This window comes from Condylura cristata, unplaced genomic scaffold (genome assembly GCF_000260355.1).
Source record: "Condylura cristata isolate star-nosed mole 26May11 unplaced genomic scaffold, ConCri1.0 scaffold00033, whole genome shotgun sequence".
NCBI lineage: Eukaryota > Metazoa > Chordata > Mammalia > Eulipotyphla > Talpidae > Condylura > Condylura cristata.
This window is the reverse complement of record NW_004567134.1, coordinates 665,882-688,217: the sequence shown is the minus strand read 5'-3', so window position 1 is coordinate 688,217 and position 22,336 is coordinate 665,882. Positions and strand designations below refer to the sequence as shown.

General features: G+C 37.9%; 1 protein-coding gene across 8 annotated transcripts in view; it reads left to right on the top strand.

Moving 5' to 3' along the window:
- Positions 1-22,336, top strand: part of RBMS3 (RNA binding motif, single stranded interacting protein 3) — a 900,805-nt gene that overhangs the window by 456,233 nt on the left and 422,236 nt on the right. For all 8 annotated transcript variants that reach the window (XM_012732119.1, XM_004692264.2, XM_012732120.1 and 5 more), the window contains one exon: positions 12,412-12,470. In XM_012732119.1, the coding sequence (XP_012587573.1) occupies positions 12,412-12,470 (59 nt within the window). The remainder of the gene's footprint in view (positions 1-12,411; positions 12,471-22,336) is intronic.

Below are 22,336 nucleotides of genomic sequence, written 5' to 3'. Positions count from 1 at the left end.
TGTGTTTTAAGATGATATCCACTCATTATTCATTTATCCAACAAACATTAATTGATCAAGTGGAAGGGATATACAATGAACAAGGTCTCAGTCCCACCCTGGAAGAACTCATTCATAAAATTAGGAGAGGAAAGCTTCAAAGCATGCAAAACAGAAAGTCAGGATACAAGGTTGCATTTTGTCATTGATACCATTGATGTTACAGTGTGCTCATCAACAGAACTATTCTCACGCTCTCTCACATGTAACTAGAAGGAATATTAACTTCTTGGAGAAGAGAAGCTTCTGAGAGATGTCAGTTGAGTTGGAACATTGACAACAACGGTAATGTCAATGAGAATCCAGGCAGAGCTTAACATGAAGCTAAAGAGCACAGAGGGTAATTGGGAACTGTTACTTTGATAGTCACAGGGCCTCACAAAACTTTTCAAAGAACATATTGCGACTAAGTGCTTGGGTATTGGGGGAAATATAGTAGAAATCAAGATGGTGCTCTAAATACCCAAATCCCACTGCTACTGAATATGACCCTGATAATGGTTGCATAGGGTAAACGTTTGATGGTGTTCTCTCCATCCTATGGAGTCATAGATAAGGTAAGCATTTTCAGAATCTGAGCTTTGATGTCTTCTCCAAACAGCAATTATAAATTCTGCTACAAAGCTCTGTTTGTCATTATGCATTCGGTTGATATTAGGCTCATAGTTTTGCTAGAATATTATGCATATTGTTAAGTCATAAGCTTATTTTAGGATAGGTTTTGTTAGAAATACACTCTAACATCAGTAATGGATATCCAGCTATAGTGTTTCCAATAAATTCCACTTTTCTGTTTTAGGGCACTAATCATGTCCAATATCTACAACTTACAAATGGTTGTGTGGCCCAGGCCTGGCAGGGGACTGGCTTTATCCAATTTTGTCACCACTCATAAAGAACAGTGTGATAACAAGAAAAGAGGACATATTTTATAGCAAAATGCTTCTGAATTTTCATACAAGCAATTTAACTCTATAGCTATGTGAACTTCAATTTTTCACCTTAAAAAAGGACAGTCACATTAATTTATTAGGTGTTTGTGGCAATATACAATAAAATATTGAATATCTACTGCAATCTTTATAGTAACTGGCACACAGAATTTGCTCAGTTAATGGCTTACACATATGTATATGTTTGTGTACAAACATAGGCTGGTGATTGGTGGATATTTCTGATCTGCAAAGAGTCATTAAGTTGACAATAATTACATACAAATCAACATATCATTATAGAGATTCATTATGAACTAAACCTTATACTAGATACTTGGAGGATGAACAAAACATAAATTATTATCTAGACTCCTGAAAAACCCAAGTCTGATTTTAAGGTATCATATAAAGGGATACAGGCAATACCATAACATTATAAAATAATAACATTGACAATAATAATGTTGCTAGGTGATATTACTCAGGATTCAAGCATGACAACTATTCAGATTTGGGAGAAAGGGCTTTTTGACATGGGAGACATGACATACAGCATACCCTGAAAGGACCAAACTTAGAAAATGAATCAAGACTGGACGCCAGCAGTGACAATCACAAAGGTACTGGCCTCGGGTTCATTCTGCCTAGAAGTGTGATTTTATTTGACCTGCAGGTTGTGTTATAAAGGCTCTAAGCTAACTTGTCAGATGCATGATGTGTAATATTTTCTCCCATGTATAGGAGACAGTTTCCTTTAATGATAGTTTCATCACTGTGAAGAAGCTATTCTCCCTTTTCTTTATGTTTGCTTCTTTTCCTCTTGCTCTTGGACTCACGTCCTCAAATACATCTCTGAAGCCAATGTCTAGGAGTCTTTCTCTATGTTTTCTTCTATGTATTTTTTTTTAAGATTTATTTATTTATTCATACAGGCCAGAGATGTGGAGGGTGAGAGGCTTCACCAGAGACAGAGCGGGGAGGAGAACAGGCAGATTGATGAAGTACACTGCTGAGGGGAGCAGCGGGCGGGTCCAGAGAGGTCTGCCATGCCATGTGGTCACCTCCGGGGCTGGCATGGATCGAACTCATGCAAAGTGGCTTTAACTTCTTAATGCTGTGCTTTAACCCGCTGCATTGTCAGGGAGGGCCAACTTCTATGTATTTTATGGTTTTCTATCTTGATTACAGTTTGAATTAATTTTTCTTTACAGTGCAAGATAGTGATCTATTTCATTGCTTTGCATGTTGGATATCCAACTCCATTTTTAAATTGGAGTTTAATTTTTTTTTAAATGGAGTAAGTTTCCTTTCTCCATTTTAGTCCTTGTCCTAAATCCCCCTATAAGTGTGCTTATTTCTGGTTTCTTAGCTTTATTCCACTGGTCTGTATATCTGTTTAGGCAACATGGATGGTAATAGAGGTGATTTTGCCAAGCAAAATAAGTCAGAAGGGAAATATGTGTGAAATTGAGAGAAACAAAGCAAAGGAACACAATAATTCTAATTGGAGATTCAGGACAGAGGCTTGAAGGTAAAGGCAGGTACATGGAAGGACATATGGGAGAAACACAAAGAAATAGAAATTCGAAGTATGACACAGAAGGTTTCTCATGCTGTGGTTCTCATAGTGTTACCACCAACATCGCCCTCACCGTGAACTTATTAGATATTCAAATTCTTTTGCCTAATTCCCAATGAACTGAATCAGAAACTCTAAAGTTGTGACCCCTCAATGATAAGAAGTCATGTAGATAATGCTGGCATTTGCTACTTGGGGGGATTATAAATCTAATTGATATTGTAAAATCAAAGCACAAGTGAGCTAAGGATTAAGCTTTTTGTACAAGTTCTTTTAGAACAATGAAGGAGGAGAAGGGACAGTCATTGAGAGAAAGGAAAACTGTGTTTGCAAGGAAGAAGGATAATAACCCAGTTTGGGTAGTTTCAGGGCCCATGGGAAGAATGCTCTAAGATGCAGGACTTCAGGAAGATCAAGAAACAGAGAGAAAGCAAGGATGATTCTAATATTATTTATTAACATTATTTTACGTACTAAGAGTTACTAGTTATTTTTTTAGAGTCTGGCTTAATAGATAAAAGGCAGTATTTAGAGGCTAAACTAAAATTGGAAACAAATGGAAGAAAGAAGTAGTGTGAGCATGAGCATTTAAGAAATGTCTAGCAAGGAGAAACATGAAAATAGCCAGTGATTTGCTAGCAAAGGCCCTGTAAATGTTCAAAGGGAATCTAGGGGAAAGATCCCTGTCACTGGGGAACAAAGGGTAAGTTTCAAAAAAGTGAAACATGGTGATAGAGGTGGAAAAAAGGACACTGGATCTGATAAATGAGATCTGACGGAGAGAAAAGGAGAAGCATCGGCCTGCTCTCTTGAAGCAGGAGGCACCTTTGCTGAGAAGCAGAGTGCCAGAGTAATGACGGAGTGTGTATACAGAGGTCAGATTTCCTGGGACACAAACCTGCTTTTGCTGCATCCCAGTCATGTGACCTTGGGCAGTTCAGCATCTCTGTCTTAGTGCCCTCCTTTAAAGGACAGCTAATGATAGGGCCTACCTCTTGGGAACACCTGTAGCAATTAGCATGAGTGGATATATATGCATGGGGAATGCTATAAAAGCGTCAGCTAAATAAAATAAAAGCTGACTTAGACGTTAAAGGGGACACCCATGACTTCTGGACAGGACAACTTTGCTTCAGATAAAAGGTATTTAAAATCGCCCAAATCTGAAATCCACTTACAGAGACATTGGCACTTGAACGTCCTGGATTATTCTTGAACACAAGTGGCACTGAGGTGGGAACAATTCACAATCAACCAGGCATCAACTAGGAATGAACAACAGTGAGAAGCAAGGAATGTCAAGGTCAAGACAGTGTAGACCAAGGACAATCACTGTTGGTTGATATCCAGAAAAGGAGAAAACAGAGACTGGGTGACCCTGGGCACTGAACTGGAGCAGTGGATTCTGATGGAAGCTTTAGAGACAGCCACCTCTGGAAAGTTAGTGGATGTAGGATTGCAGTGACTGAACCTTTTGAACAGGCTGAACAAATAGTGTAGTATTGCCATGGGGAATTGGGTGAGTTGAAGAAGAAACTGATTTGACTTAAATAAAAACTAGAAACTGGATGAGAGCTAATGCAAGGAACTGTCTGGAACATGCTGGCTTCATCCAATCATCAAGAGACACTTTGATCCAAATGATCATTTTTATGGTACAGAGCAAATGCAGAGATAGTAAGGACATAGGCAAGCATTAGTAAGACAATGTTATGTGTAGTACTCATAGTTTCAACATTCGCTATTTTATTTCATCTTTATATTCACTATAAAAGTCAGGTTTTAGAATCACATTATACAGCTCAGGAAATTGAGGTGCCAAGGAGCTGAGCAATTTGTTCCACTCCATAGGGTTGTAGAATTCAGATTCCAGTCTATATGAATTAATTCTAAGTCCCTTTCTCTTTTCTGCATTAACAGGCCAAATCGTTAAGGGTGTTGAACATGCTGCCATCAAGTATGATCAGTTGTAGAGAGTAGCCAATAATTTATGTCTTTGAACCCTGTTTTCATGAAAATCCCCTTCCCACAAGCTTTCACTAACTGGCAGGTCATATATTCTCTACAAAAATATAACTAAAATATACTAATGCAAAGAGCCAATGACTCAGTGATTTTTATAATGTTTTGCTTTAGAATCTGAAAGTATATATTTTTGGTCTGCTATACTTGTTCCAGTTTGCATCATCTCTATGCTAAGGGCAAGTGCCTATTTCAAGACACTAACCGGTTACTAATCATTATCTGCCTGCCAGTTTTTCCAGCATATTAGCACTGTAACACAATCAAACTACTAATTAGCAACCAGTTATTTCAGATGGAGAAGACAGTTACAGACACTGCCTAGATGTTTCCTTTGTATTTTATTTCTAAACAAATAAATGAAAAAAAGAAAAGAACAGAAAATAAAGCACCTATATTTTAGTTGTAACTTGGTATAATTGTGCCTACAGGAAAAATATCAATGAACCAAAACTCTGAAAAAAAAAAAAAAGAAAGTGTAGTCTATGTTTTATAACATGGAATATTATTTGAACAAAAACAAATGCTTACATTTTTGAAGTAGTTTTCCATGTCTGTAAAAGACCCCTTTGTCTCTGGGGTCTTGAAACGAGCAAACCACACATGCTTTGTTGTTTGTGTTATTCTCCCAAAGTGGTGGTTCCTAAAACGCTATCCGCATCACCTGGGTTGTTAGAAGTGCAGATTCTCCAGACCCATGTCATCCCTACTGATTCAGTGACTCTGGGAGCAAGGCCAAGCAGCCTGTGTTAACACCCTCCAGAAGATCCGAGTGTACCTTAACTTTTAAGAACATTCCCTAGGGTTAGATTATAAATGCTGCATCACAGCCTTAAGATTCTGTTGTACATATTTATAGCATTATAACTGTAATTTACTAAATAATAAATTACACTGGCCTAAAATAAAGAAACATGCATTGTTTAGATATCTTTTTTAATACCTAGGATGCACACACAACATTTCCATTGTAACTGGAAACCCCTGAATCCCCTTGGGGTTCCCGCTCTTGGCCCCAGAGGGCGGCTTATGGGTAGTGCAAGTGACAGTGAATAATGGGCATTTTATGGGGGCTCAGGCTGAAGGCAGAGGCCAGCAGTGATGGTGGGCTGTGGTAGTCTCCCAGCTCTGAGACCATATGGGGTGTGCAGCCCTGGCTCAGGGCTCAAGGGAAGAGCATGGGGCCCCATTGGCCAGCCTCATTGCTACGGCTCCTCCAGCTGTAGCCAGTAGAGATGCCCGTGGGGTTAGGGCCTGGATCTTGGAATGGGCCCATCAGGCGGGAGCTATGAGTTGATTGGTTAATGGTCCAATCAGCCACAGGATTGAAAGCGGTCCAATCAGACTTGTAAAGGTAGGAAAGGCGCCAGCTTGAGGTACTCAGAAACACATTCGGAGACTCTGTCCCTGGCTTCCAAAGAAAGAAGAGAAGCTGAAGTGCTTCCCAGAGTCTGGGCCAGCTACACCAGCCTCCCACCTGCCTCTGACATTGTCTGAACAGCACACCAAAGGCCCTGGGCCTGGTTTCTCAGAGAGCTGTTTGTTGTTGGTGTGGACCAGCGACTCCCAAAAAGCTGGTGATACCGTCCGCTGCCGACACTGCCTCCTGGCAACTGCTGCTGCCCGCACCACTGGCCAGTGCTGCTGAGTGCTGTTAGCAGGTAACGGGCACCCTGTGTTGGGGTCACCTCTGAGAGCTGTCCATTGTACAGCACCACCCAGTGTGGCCGCCGCCATTTGCTGTGTCATCCTGCAGACCTGCCCTGTGGACTTTATCCTTTTAGACAACTCCAGAGCCCTCTATTATTCTGCTCTAGCTCTAGCTCATTCTCCCTGTGTCATCACCTATGCCTATGTGGGTCCTAACCTACTTTTCTTATTAGGACACGAGCATATTTGGTCAGGGTCCCTTGGACTGTGCTTTATCTTTATTACCTCTTCAAAGTTCAATTAGTGGTCTGAGTACTGGTAGTTAATACTTGTACACGTGGATTTGAGGGGGTTAACTGAGCCCATGGCAGCTATGTATGACTTGGTCTCTTTTGTAGACTGATCTTATTAATATTTGGAATATTAACAGGATGAAGCCTAGGGGATACAGTTCATGGAAGAGCCCAGCAGGTCTTGCGGGTCCCTAAAGGCCTATGTACTCCCTTAACATTCCAAAAGGCAAAGTATACAGGGGTCATCTAGATGTAAGCAAACACACGTAATTGCTAATGTTTCGTTAATTCAATAAGTACGATACTATTTTCTAGTGTGAAGCCATATAAGAATGAATTGGCTGAGAGCTAATTGACTGTGGAGACTTTACTTTCAGTCTCTGTATTTTTTGAATTATACTCAGTGGGTGATTCAGTGATAGGATTTAAAAATAAACCTTTATACAAAGATAGTACTAATTTGATGTCTTTGTCATTCAAGAAAAGTAGACCTGTGATAGTTCTATTGTCTCTTCAACTTTGGGAAATAATGTTATTAGTTTAAGTAGGCTTGTATTTGAAATAATCAAGTATAATACCCATATATTGGAAGTTTGACACAAATGCTACTTATAAATAAGAATACATACCAGAAAGAATTATCTACATCTTAAAAAATTAAATATAAATCTTGTATAGATGAACTAGGGTAACATTCTAAAGGGTTGGAATATGAAATAAGAATTTATAAAGCTCAGTTATGATGACCAAAAGTAGAAGTTGGTCATTATAGAGTAGGTAGGGGTTTTGGAGTATTCTTAAAACACAAAAAATATGTTAACTGGATCATGGCTTTTTCGAGTCTATGGGCACTTAGTATAGTTGGTGAATGCGTGGATATGATGCAGAGGTGCAATAATTTTATGTCAAAAAGTATTCTAGGGGCCTCCCTGTTGGCCTACAGGTTAAGTCTCAGTACTCTCACCGCCAAGGCCTGAGTTCGATCCTGGCCAGGGAGCTGACCCACCTAAGTCACGGGAGACCTCTCCTGTCTCTCCCACTGCTCCCTTCAGCAATGTATTTTAGAGGATCTACTAGCTCTGCTCCTCACTATGTCTCTGATGAATCCTCTCAACCCCCACCCCTCTGTCCTAAACCCCAGTTCTACGCTGAAAAAAAAAAATATATATATATATATATTAGCAATGCTCTTTTAGCAACTTCTTACGTGGAATAGAAAAAGCTCTGAAACCCCACATTTAGAGTAGTATTCTAGAAACTTTGTTCACTTCATTTATGTGTAACTCTCAAGAAATTGAAACCCCCAAGGAAGTTAACTACGTATACTATTTTATCTTTCTTAGCTATAGGAAATAAAAGCACACTGCAGTGAACTGGATTTGTCTGTATGCTTTCGAAGCCAGCAGGCACCTGGGGCCAGTACTTAGGTGTCTATCTGTGCACATTATTCAGCAATTTAGCCACATATGTTTTCTAATGCCAGAATTTGCTTTCCTTTCATGGATCTCATACAGAGAAACTTTTTTTTTTAAAAGATTTTATTTATGCACACAGAACTGGAATACAGGCCAGAGGTGCAGGGGTGGTGAGAGATTCCCCAGAGACACAATAAGGATCAGAACAGGCAGATCGACAAAGTCTACTGCTGAGGGTAGCAGCAGGCGGGTCAGGAGAGGTCTGCCACGCCATGTGGTCACCTCCCCGATGGGAATCAAACTCATGAAATGGCTGTGGCTAGCTTCAAAGGGCTGTGCTTTTTTTTTTTTTTTTTTTAAAGATTTATTTATTTGTGCATACAGAACTGGGGTACAGGCCAGAGGCTCAGGGGCAGTGAGAGGCTTCACCAGAGACAGAGTGGGGAGCAGAACAGGCAGATCGACGAAGTACACTGCTGAGGGGAGCAGCGGGCGGGTCAGGAGAGGTCTGCCACGCCATGTGGTCACCTCCAGGGCAGGTGGGAATCGAACTTATGCGGAAGCGGCTTTAGATTCTCAGTGCTGTGCTTTAACCCTCTGCGCCACCAGGGAGGGCCCAGGGGCTGTGCTTTAACCCACTGTGCCATCAGAACAGGCCCCATACAGAGAAACTTTTAAGGACTGAATCTAAATCCTAAGAAGGGGAAGAGTAAATAATTTAGATCACTTAGTTTTGGAATACCTTTCCCTCACAAATATTTTATGTTTTTTCCTTCATGATGTATAAAAACCTTATATTTAGTGTAGGTAGTTTTGTTTGTTTGTTTGTTTTACTCCAATCTACACATACACTTTGATAAACTCCAGGAAGAGAAACCACACATGAGTTTTTACAGGTGGTGTGCTCATGGTGGCTGGGTCTTTAATATAAAATGACAATTGTGCTCACCTCTGTTGGTTGTTGACTTTGCCACACATGGGGAACACTGATTCAATCACACAGGAACTACCTGTTTGCTCTCATGAGAGTTCAGAAATGAATGGAAAGTTAAGAACCTTCTCTTGCTGTTCAAAGCATTTCCAGTATTGCAAAATCATTGTGAGTGCAGAATGTTGGAAGTGAGCCAAGAGATGAAATCACCCTGGTCATAGTGAAGGCTGAATCAAGTCGAGTTGTGCTCCATAACTCTGTGGTGTGCACGATTGGAAAGTCTCAACCAGACTGTAAATAGGAAAAGGGAAGTGAAGAAACAACATAATTTGCTTTGGGGTATGGGCGTGTGTATGATGTTCCATTTCTAGTTGGAATGCTTTCTGGAGAAAAATAATATTTCTATGTTAGAAAAAAAGTTACCTGCCAAAATATTCAAATGCTTTCCATAATGAAACATTTTACTTTTATTTTTAGTTTGCTATAAAAACGATAGGTATTGTTTTTACTACATTTAAAGAAGACGAGGGCACCCTTGTTAGAGTGACACCATAAGACATCATGTACACTGGAGGTTTAGAGGCTTGTTGTGAAGTGTAATTCACTATGAGATTCAGTCATATTTAATTTCCTCCTTTTGTTTTTTATGAATGCATACAAAAATGAGGGTGTAGGCCAGAGGTGCAGGGGGCGTGACAGGATTTACCAGAGACAGAGTGGGGAGCAGAACAGCCAGATCTACTGAAATACATTGCTGAGGGGAGCAAGAAAGACAGGAGCGGTCTGCTGAGCCATGTGGGTCACCTCCCTGGCCGGGGAGTGAATTCAGGCAATTGCAGTGATAGTGCTGATACTTTACTTTGAGACCCTAATTTCCTTTTAAAATAAAGAACTAAAGTTTTAATTTAGGAGTTTCTTATACAAAATTTCAAGAGTAGCTTGAAAAACCAATCAAGAAGGATTTTTGTCTTAAGGGTTTGTGGGCCTGACATGACATGGTTATAAATGATCTAAATTGTTCTCTGGTTTTGGTTCTCATCTATTATGATAATGCTGTGTGTGGAAAAAGAAGTTGCATCAAAAATTTCCTCCTTTTTTGTCTTCTCTAAGATACATAGTTTGGAAATGCCTATTGGTCTGGATTAAATTAGCAGGTGTTGCTGTAGTTAATGTATACAATTATGGGCACCTTGGGCTGCTCAAATATTATGTTATTTTACTGGTTATTTTCCTCAAAGAGAAATTCTTGAGATGAAATAGTCTTAAAAGTAAAGCTGAATGTGTGTGTTAGGCAGTGAGGATGGTTGAAGGATAAAGGAAGTGTACTTGTATGGTAATAGATATTTTGGTAGTGTAAAATAATAAGAAAAGTGGCTTTGAACTTATGGGTACCTGTATGATTAAGTACAGTAAGAAAATAGTGAAATGACTATAGAAATAATAAATATAAATTATCATTTTAGCAAACAATGTTACTTGCAAGATGTCTTAAGTGGAAGATTTTGACAAACTAACTTGTAATGTTTCCATTGTTATTTGGAACAGAATCTTTATCCCTTTCACCTCTTATCTAGTTCAGAAAATGCCTAGGATTGGAGACACTTATATAGCAGAGAGCAGAAGAGAGTAATTGGAAAAGAGCTAATATTTGCTGAGCAGACATTCTATCCTAGTCAATAACTCTGAGTTAGATGCTGATATCATGATTCCATATATTTATAAGTAGATGTACATAATTTTAAGTAATCAATATTTAAGTGAATTGATTTATACCATTACAGATGATGAACTGAAGTAAAGAGCAAGACTTTCTCAACCAAATATACCCAAACCATATTGGAATTTGAGTTATAGAAGTTGTAGCCAATTATGTATTTTTTTTTAACTTTGACTTCATTGCCTGGAGCATAATACCTGGGTTGGCAAAGACATGGAAGCTGTTTGAACTACAGGATTTGATAGCTCTCATTCTCTATTTTAGAGGCAGAATATTATAGTTAACCAGTGCACCAAAGTTAAAAGTACCACATTTTAGTCCTAGATATTGCTTTCACAAATGATTTGATTTTTGATCAAGTGACTGGTCTTTTAGACTATACCTTTTATATCTGTGGAATGTAGTTGACTGTGGAGTTACATTATAATAGCACAGGAAATGAAGTGGTTCTGACGTTACAAGAATCTGGTGAAACGTGCTCAATCAGTATTAACCAGCTCCATCCAATTTTGAATAAAGTTAACAAGAGAGGTTTTTTTTCCTTGGTCACTGGTGGGAATTATCTCAGACCCCTTAATCTGATTAACAGATAAAAACCATGTTTAATTAATATATATATATATAATTTCCCTTACGACATACCAATAGCTCAGCTCCTCCTAGAATGATTTTCAAGGCTATAGATGGAATAACATTGTAAATTTCCTTAATTCTGTCATTTCTAGAGGGCCCTCAGTTCAATTTAAGTCAAAAGGCCTGGAAAAAAAACCTGGCAAAGGCATTTCTAGTAGTATGTCATTATCAATACTAGAATTTTAGCTGATGATCACCAAAATTCTCCAAAGAATTAATGACAAAACTTGATTACAAATGTAAGAGAAACATTGGTGATAATAAAGCTTGTTTTTCAATACATAGGCTGTTTAATATTTGCGTACATTCTTATACTTGTTCAGAATCATAACTTTGAAAGAAAAGGGTTTTAAAAATCATCTTTCAGCTCCATCATTTTATAACCTAGGAAACCAGCCCAAAGAAATTAAATTTCAATTCCCATCTCTTTAAAAATCCAAACTTAGACTGGAACTTGTACAAGAGATATAATACTGAATATATTTTTGGTCACTATTGATATTTATGGTAAAAGCTTTATAGATCAAGTAGCATAGGGTAGAGCCACTCATGCATTTATTTATAGTAAATAAAGAATGCATTTCTATTACCTATGGTGCCAGATGGTAACAATAAAAATACAGTCCTTATCCTCCATTAATGGACAATAGTATATAAATTTTAGTGGCGAAAATACTAAGTCCCCTTTATCCTAGGAGCACTGCAAAGCAATATCAAAATTTCATTTCCACCTCTCCAAATACTGAGAGGTGAGTATTACAATTCTCATTCTTTCAGATGCCAAGACCTGACGAGGAGAAGGCACATTAAACTGGTCCAGGTCTCAGCACTAAGTCAACTCTAGAGCAGGACGCCAGCCCTGTTCCACGCGGCACCAAGGCCCATGTCTTTTTCCCTGAATCCACGGAGTGTGGTTTACTTTGATCACTATCCCCTGCAATCCCCTTTCAGCCACCAATGACAACCTGACAAATTTATTTTTGAAGGCTCAGCCCAGTGATTACATAGGGAAGCACATTCTTGTGTTATAAAGAAGAACTGGTGAAAAGAGATCATCCAGGTGTGAAATGGGAGTCGGAGCTTGTTTTCTTGGTTTATTGCTGCTCAATTGTGTGTGTACCAATGCTCATTAAGGTATTTTGAATGTCTTCATTGGGTACAATAACATTGATTTTTTTTTTCCTGTCTCTCTTTCAGGTATGGAAAAATTGTATCCACAAAGGCAATCCTTGACAAAAACACAAATCAGTGCAAAGGTAAGTGTACATCACCTAGTCTTGAAGCTCTTACCTGTGCTTGTGGGTTGATGGCTCCTGCCTGGAAGAGGACCAGGCTCCAGCTGCACAGAGATCACTATGTACAGTATATGGCTGGCGTCTTTAATAATGCTGTGGCATTGAGGAGTTGTATTTCTGGTAACATTGCTCATTAATTTTTTTCATTAACAAACAAAATGAAAATCACAAATCAGAACAAGTATCAAATTGCTTCGGCATAAAACTAAATTATCTCCTAACAACTCTGGGTTGTCTGATTTGAATGATATCATCAGTGATGCAAATTGATTTTCTATATAAAAATGAGGAACTCTGGGGAAAACTTGTCCATGCAAAACACATTTTAATCTCTCTGTTCTTTAAAGCTTTAGCAACATAGGTTGACTAGGAATGAGTTGACTGACGCTTGAGTCCAAGCATCTGCTCTCAGCATCTTACAGGATCTCATAGTTGCCATCTTATGAAGCCTTCTTCTTCTTCATCTTCTTCTTCTTTTTTTTTTCCTGGAAATATTTCTAAAGCTTTTGCCAATATCTGTGGCTCACGTTTCTTCATGTCTGGGAATCCCATTTTCTTTTAAGGGTTATTTGTGAACTCTTTTGTGAACTCTATATGGTCTCTTGAATGAGTCAGTTTTTACTGGGAAATTGGAATGCTTGTATAACATATGTTACCTTCTGTAGCTCTAATACAATCTTTGTCATAACACTGCAATTAATTAATTTGGTAGAGCCAATATTGTTTAAAGCACTGTCCCTATTTCAAATACTTGAAAATACCCACAACTTCTAGGAATTAACAATCATATACTCTCTGTATTTCCTAACCCCTTTGGATAATGATAGTGACATTCCATTCAGTAACAATAAAAACAAAAAAGCTTTTTTTGCATCTCTTATACACTAGAACATGTTCTAAGCTCTTAGATACAATAAGACAAAGAATAATGGTTTCTGTTAACTGACAGTTCATTCTTAGTTGAGGTAGAAGTCGCCAAGAACAAGAATGACAGGATTTCTTCAACAAAATCAGTTAAGCCTACTATATTTATCAGGATCAACATGTTACCCTAACATAAAAGTATAACAGAGCTACCTATTGCCTACAGTATCCACAAAATAGTGGCAGGGCAGAATATGGGCAATTTTTATTGGTTATCCATGTTTATGAGATGAAGGAGAATGAATGGGTTTGGAGAAATTTGACATTCAGGAGAAAGAATTTTAGATTATAATTGAGCAGACCCATATAACTAAAATAGAAAAATGCACAGATATCAATATTGGTAAAAAGAAGAGTTCAAAATGTGGAGGCTTTTGAAAACTTATCCTAGATACTTTAAACTCATTTCTATGTACAACCTCTCATAGTTTTTTTGTTTTTGTTTTTGTTTTTGACAGATACCATATGATTTTGTATTTTGGAAAAGTGATTGTGACAAAAGTAAAAGTCAATTGCAAAGGGGAGAAAACTGAGGGAGAAAAATACACTGTACAATTGAAATTCATATTTACGAGCAAAATGAAAAGAGTCACCCATCATTAGCAGAGAGAGTAAAAGGGGAATACCATGAGACTTTTTTTTAATTTTCAAGGGTAAAATTGAATATTTTCTGTAGAGGTAAAATAGATGCACACAATGAAGCCTAAAGGTGCGTGATGTCATTGGGAAAGATGGATGTGCCTTTCTAAGGTCAGAAACCCAGATGTGGTGTTGCTAGGTTGGGGGAGGGGTCACTCATGATGTTTCGGACATGCTGGTTAGTGGCCAGGACAGAACACCCAAATGGGGGTGTCAAAAGGGGAAGCTACAGGAAAGCCTAGCACTGGGTGACTGCAATTGAGAGAGTAGCTAAGAGCCACACAGGATAACTTGTCAGCAGGTCCTGGGATGGGACACATTAGTAAGCAGCTGCAGATCAAATCTTGAGGGACGTATAAGAACAAAGCTGGGTCATGACACAGGACATAAAAATATTTTTGTGAAAGTGGTGGAAAAAGGGATGATAGATTATTATCTTGACATATCTCCAAATCAATTAGGTTGTCTTTCCAGACAACAAAAAGTAAAAAAAAAAAAAAAAAAAAAATCACTTCTGGGAAAAATTGAGCTGGCTCCAGTTATAATTTGGTTGTTCTTTCTACAAAACCTGAATTGCATGTGACTATATATTTCTTTTATTTTTTTGTTTTTGTTAAAGTCTGATGAAAATGACAATGAATTAATTAGGAGAGAGTGTTCTATTTCAACTCTTTTAGTGATAGGCAAAAGTTGAGTCCTTCTTGACCACTGGTTTCTAAAGACAAGAAAGTGAAAGGATGAATGAGGTCTATTTTTCCAAGAAAAATCACTCAGATCATCAAGGCAACCATAGGAGAACATACAGTGGACTTTGTCTTCTCAGAGACGCTTACTTCTGAATCATTTGCCAATGTTTCCTCCAGATGAAGGCTTTGCAATTAAAACTCAGTACTAGAAGGACTAGATTTATTTTTGCTTCCAAAGATATGGTATGAACTCAGTTTCTGATGCTGTGCATGCTGCATGTTGTATGCCAATTAGTGCTCAGTGAGGTCGAGGAAAGTACAGTTCTAGTCACTTCCTTTGAGATGAAAAGACTTAACTGTGCTGTATCAACCCAACAGACATTGGCTGTGTCTGTGTGTGTGAAAGGAAGGTTTTTGTTCCCTCCCCCCAACCCACCCACACCCTGCTAGGTACAGTGGGCTGGCCTGACGTACGCAGTCTCCCTTCCAGAAGGGTCATGGGGAACTCTTTCAACATAACCTGTTTTCAAGATGGTTCTTCCTTGGGTGGTGACTGTGCCTGCAGTTTTCATTCTGTAAATATGGCAACATAAAACAAAACAGTCACCGTCAGGCCAAAATGACCAGAAATTACTGAACAAAGCAGGCGACAGCTCCAGATGGACAGTAATGAAAAACAGACCACAGTTCATTCAGATCCTCAAAAACAAGGGCCAAATAAAAGCTATTGTACGAGGCACAGAGATTTACACAGCTTTGTTTTTCTGTTTTTCTGTTACCCATGTGTTTTCCTCCTGGGTCCATTGTATTTGCTAATTTAAAAAGTCAGGAAAATTAAATCAAGGAAGCCATTGAAAAAGAAGTGTAAATTGTCACTGAATTGACTTTTCTCTGCCTTTTCCTGCTTTTAAGTTGGGCTTCCTCTAGCTCTGCCCCCCCACACCCATGCCACCCCCACCTTGCCATTTTTCTGACAGGCTCTGTATTGAAAGAGCAGGGAATGAGTAACGGATATGCCATAGAAAGTTTCCATGCCTAGCAGCCATAGGATCTGAGAGTAGTTAGCATGTGCCAAGCACACCAACTTCTGAAAGTCTGAAATACTCCATTCTGCCTTGTGTCATGGGCCAGTTGGATTATATCTGTGGAAGCTTATGTTGTCCTTCATGTTTCATTGAACTTGTAGAATCAGAGCTGAATAACCCACCAAAAGTGTTGAAATTATCCATGAATAATATTCATTATTTTTTAAAATATTTACTTATTTATGCATACAAGAATTAGAGTGCAGGCCAGAGGTGGTGGCTGAGAGATTCATCAGAGATAAAGTGGGGAGCAGAACAGGCAGATTAATGAAACACACTGCTGAGGGGAGCAGCAGGTGGGTCAGGAGAGGTCTTCTGTGCCAAGTGAGTCAGCTCCCTAAAGTTGACTGGAACTTGAGCTCATGCTGTAGTGGCTACAGACAGCTTTGTAGCATTATGCTTTAACCCATTGCACCACCAGGAAAGACCCATGTTCTTTATTTTTTAAAGATTTATTTATGCATATAACCACTAGGGTACAGGCCAGTGTGGGGGTTGAGAGGATTCACTGTGGAGAGAGGAGGGGGTACAGAATAGGCAGATCTACTAAAATACATTGCTGAGGTGAGCAGCGGCTTAGACAAAAATCGAGCATAAGCTAGAGGTGCAGAAAGGATTCACCAGAAACAGAGTGGGGAGCAGAAGAGGCTGATTGACAAAGTACACTGCTGAGGAAAGAAGCAGGCGAGTCAGGAGAGGTCTGCTGTGCCATGTGGATCACCTCCAGGTTGGGGGATCGAACTCTCATTGAAGCTGCCTGGGCTTGTCTTAGCTTCGTAGTTCAGAGCTCCAACCCACTGCGCCACCAGGGGCAGTATCCCCAGTGTAGTAAATGTGAGCTGATACGCTTAGACAAGTTTCAAATCCATCACTTTTATTTGTTATTGAATTTTCTCCCCTTTTCTTTCACAGGAAGTATTTCTGTAGCAAATGAGCCAATGTGGAATTCTGAATTTAATCCTGGAGGGAGGGAAAGTTTCATACATTGTCATATCTTTACATAGAGTCATTACAGGGTCTGAGGCAGCCCCCACCTATGTGTCAACTAGTAAATGACTGTGACACACTCCCGGGGAGAATGTAGATGTGTCCATGGGACTGTTTGGTTTCCAGAAACTAGCACATGCATTCTAAGCTGCTCCAGATAGACACAAAGCAGGAATAGTAAGAAACTAGCCGCCATGGATATCTTCTTTCTCAGTATCTTGTTTCTCAAAATCAATGCAAACGAAAAGAAATGTTCTGTGAAATTTATGAGTCTGAGGAATTCCATTTTGAGAGGAATAGTGACTTCCCCCAGGTGGGCTCACAGTCTGTTGAACAAGAAGCCCATGAAGCAAAATGACCTGAAAAACACATTTATTCAATTTTCAAATAATGAAATTAGGTGAGAGGGGATGGGACAGGGAGAGAAACAGTTTACATGAACTACTCACTGCATTTTCTAGGGCATGTGATAGTTTCGGGAACTACTTCTGTGAATTTTGTGTTAGTCCACTCTTCATTTTATCACCAGTCATGCTACTGACCTTTGTTTTCATTTCCAAAATGATTAATTTGTACAGTAACTTGGGTCACTTTCCACAGGGTATCAAGTTTACCCAGACATGTATTACAGGTAGCTTTTAATCTGGAATCAACATCTGGATCCTCTTTTGAGAAAATCCCAGTTTGTATAGTGTGATAGACAGGGCTAGACAACTGTGATGGCTTCCTCCAACATAACAAGACACCATCACTAACACTGTTTCCATCGTGAAATACGATCCTTCTAAACCTATTATTTTCAATATCAAAACTATTTGAGAGGGGATGATGGTAAAGATACAGGGTTAACTTTGAGAATATTTCAAATAAATTCAGATCCAAATAACATCTATGTTTTGGGAGAGAGAGGGCTAGACAGTTTTCACAAGTGTTTTGTGGCTTTATATGTATGCAGTGTTTGTAGTATTTGCTTTTAGTATTGTATTTGCTATAACAAATACAATAAATTAGTGTGCATGTAAAATTAGTATGTGTATTTTCAGTTCATAGCATTTATGGAAATTTGCAATAACATACATCAATATCCTTACACATACACATTTCAAATTAACGTCTTTTTCAAATAAGAAACAGTTTTTCAAGGATTTTCTAATTGAAGTCTATACTGAGAAAATACTCTGTTTTGTGGAAGTTACCTAACCTTTCTAAACATCTGTTTCCTTGACTATCCACTGTGGTTATTTATACTGAAGATGAAAAAAGAAGTCTTTCCCCCACCCCCCAAAATTACCTGTTTGTAATGTACCTGGCACATGCTACAGATCAATTCTTCTATGGCCTTGGAACCATATTGGCTAGGTTGCCTACATATCTCCCATAATTTAATGCAATTTTGAGCACATTTTAAGTGTCCAAGAAATGTTTATTTCATGAACTGACAGGTGTGTTGAGACACACTTAGTCAATAGCAAAAAACCATCAGTACTCAAAAGATCCTTCTTTCATACATTTTGGTCTTGGCTGTAGGATAGCCCTTTGGGATTTCAAGCCTTTGGACCTGATGTCTTTGAGGAAAAGCACATTCTGTCACAGAGGCAGGTGGTAGAGTTCATTCAAATTAACTTAGATAGGTTCTGGAATGGGGGAATACCTCTTTGCTCACCCTTTGTTCTGTTGTTCCCTTTGTAATGTTGTTTTACAAGTTCAAAGAGATCAAGGGGAAAAAAAAACCCTAAAGCTGCTTGCTTCTTTGGTGTTTGAAAGCATCGCAAGCCATATTTGTGTAAGGCATGGTTAATTGCCACTTGATTTGATGTTTGTTGTGTTTCCTAAAGACCTGTTGCTTACTCATAATGCTATTAAAGTACTAAAGTTTTTTTTTTTTTTTTCCTTAGTAAAGAAATTTGAGCAGTCTGGAAAGCAAAAAAAAAAAAAAAAAAAGGGGGATTTAGATATACGCCGGAAAAAAAAAAAATTTGAATTTAAAAGATGAATGATCATTTGTTACAATTTTGCAAGTGACTGTGACTTCAAATGTCTCTTTGCCCAAAACATATTGGTGATATAAGGTCTCTATTTCATATGATTATTTAAAAATACAGGAATATTTTCCTATTTGCAGTGTGGGATAAGAGAATAGAGCAAGGTTTCTATTTAATTTATGCTACTTCTCTTAAGAAAAGAACAGCTCATTTTATTTAATTATAGACCTGTTGGTAATTCAGCTTAAATCATACCTGCATGTTGATAAATCTGTATTTGTGATCATCTTTTGAAAAAAAATATAACTTCTTTCAACAAAAAATAAGAAGCATAAACTGCAGAAATCATAACTGTTGGCTTTCTGAGCCTTTGTGTACTATAGGAAAGGCAAAAGCTAAAACAAAAGATTTTGGGGAAACAATTTTAAAGAACATACTGGGCTCTAGGTTTAAGTATGAAGTGAAAAAGAATCATATTTGAGATTTCACTAAATGAAATCAGGGAGCAAAATTCCCTGGGACTACTCTGTCAGACACATTGAAATTTATGTCTTTGGGTCATTTTCATTGCAATACAAAATTAAAGTGACTATTATAGCCTGCTATTGAAGAAATAAATGAAAGATAAGAAATATTTTTCCAAACTAGAAAATTATATGAGCTAGAATTTAGAGCTTTGGTATTAAAAATACTGTTCAAACATGGTGGCTGAAAGTTTATTAAGGGTGCTCATGAAATATTTGTGATTCATAAGGGTTAAAAATGAGGAATTAATTGCATGTATAAGGTATAAAGGAATTATGATTATATCTTTTCATAACAGAGTTGGTGAATTTCAGAATGATATGGCTAGATGAAAGTCTTCAATTTTTCTGGTGAAAATTATATGTATGTGAGGTATCCAACATGATGATTTTACTTACAAATGCATCATTAACATATTACTATAGTCCATCTTCTTATATGGTTGAAGTATGTGTGTGTGTGCATGTGTGATGAAATTTATTTTCTTAGGAAATTTCCAATATTTAATATCACTGCCTATAATCATCATACTGACACATATTTCTAGACATTCCTCCAGCAACTTTGTATCCTTTGACCAACATCCTAATGACTGTTTTTTACCTCTTAATTCTTTCTACTCTTTTTCTACATCCTTGACTGAAAAATTCCATATATGAGATCACACTATTTTTTTTTTCTTTCTGTACCTGGATTATTTCACTTAGCATATTCACTCCTTATTCATCCCTGTTATTACAAATGACAGTTACTCTCTGTGTTATGGCAGAATAAAATTCCTTTGTACTGACTATATCTCTCTTAATTCATGCACCCATCAGTGAACATTTATGTTGTTGCCTTGTCTTGGAGATTGTGAAAATGAAGGGGTGAATTTTGGGGTGCAGGTATGTCTTCAAGGGGCTGATTTAATTTCCTTTGGTTGGAGGCCTAAACTTGTATTGCTATATCATGAAGCAGTTCTATTTCTAGCATTTAAGATATCTCCATACTTTTTCTTTGTGCTGTATCAAATTATATTGCAGCAGACTCCATTCTGTTCATATCTATGGTAGCATTCTAACAGGTGTGTGATTTTGACTTGCATTCCCCTGATGATGAATGATTATTGATGATGATCTCTTTGTCATATGCCTGTTGGCCACTTGCACGTCTTCCTCAGAAAAATGTCTATTCCAGTTGTTTGCTGTTTTTAATAGGATTTTCTTTTCTGATATTTGTTGGGTATGGAGTTGTATGAGTTCCTTTTAATCCTTTATCAGATATATGGTTTTCAAATATTACCTACTGACTAAAAGAAAACAAGTCAAAAATTTCTGTAAGGCAAGTAGAATTATCCCCAATCTGTCTCAATTTCTACTATTGATTTGAAACAAATGAGAGTAACTTCATGTAACATATGTCTACCTTATGTATTTTTAATGATATATGTTAATGCATTTAGTTGTATGTCATTATACTTGTGTTGTTATATGTGTATGTTGGTATGCCTGTATGTTTGCATATACATATGTGTTTGTATGTATAACAGGAAAATATTTATGACAGACTCGTATTCTGAGGTTTAAAATTCATTATATAAAGTTTCGTCTAAACATTTGTTTTAGTTTAGTGCAGAAAATTTTCTTAAAAGAAACTTCTAGTTAAATCCCTATAGTTTTGTTACTATGCTGTGTTTTATAATCCAAAGAAGTCCTGGGGAAATTATTCAGCTTTAGATAATGAACATATTCTTTGTGATTTCCTCCTATTGTGATTGGATAATGTAAGTAATGTGTTACTACCAAATAAAAATCCCTTCCAGCATTGATAAAGTATGCATATTTTTGAAATCTGTGTGGAAAATTTAATTTTTCCATTTTGCATTCCCTTCTTTCTACCTAAAAATATTATGTCCCACATGGACTCTTTATTTTTCAAGATTTATTTATTTATGCATACAATAGCTTTAGCGTAGGCCAGAGGTATGAGGGACCAGAGATAGAATAGGAACAGAACAGATCTACTGAAATGCACTGCTGAGGGGAGAAGTGGGCCACACGGTAGAGGTGTGCTCTACCATGGGACTTAGCTCCCTGTGGCAATTGAACTTGAGCTGCAGTGGCTGCCAATAGCTTCATTGTGCTGAGACTCAGCCCCTTGTGCCACCAGGGAGGCTCCCCATGTGGGCTATTAATACAGATGCATATATACTATTATTTTGTCCTATTCAGTCTGTCATCTTTTCCTTGTATCCTTCCAAAGTTACTGTTTTGAACTACCCCATTGGCTCTACTTCACATTAAGCCGAGTTTTCCAAAAACTCATGCAAATTATAACTTTTTAGATAAGACATTTCCAATTTACAAGTGACCATCTGTAGACAATAAAAAAACCTCAACATGGTATATGAGTTGGTGAAAACCTCAGATACAAAGCAACCCAGAGAATGTTTAATTTGTTTGGGCACTTCTTATATTACCTCTATTAATTCACAGTCTTCTAGTGTCAAGGGTTATCAGGACAATTGGCATTCACCAACATTTTTATCTTGTGTTTCTCATCTGAATTCCCTGAACCAAAAGGAATAAATGCTTCAACCTACTTTTCACCAACTTAATAACTAAACAATCCTGAAAGACCAAGAGAAAAATTAAAAAAAAAAAAAAAGTCAGTGAATCCCAGTGGCAGAGGTGACAGGGGTTAGGAATGTTGTCTTTGATTCCTTCATTTATTTGCCCAGGAGAGATGATCTACTTAACACCAAACTGAGGAAGGAGTTGAGAGTGAGCTGGAGAGCTCTTTGAAACATGGTGAACAGTGGATATGGTGGCAGGAAATGTATTTTATACTGATCTGCTCCACAACTCAGTCTCGAATATTTCTTCAGTGCATGGTTATCTGGCAGTCTTTTAGAGCATTCCTATAATTTATCAAATGGACACATTGATCTGGTGTAGGAGTGTGGTTTGGCTACAACACTGCATGAAAGTATTTAGATGTGAATGCTTTTATATATA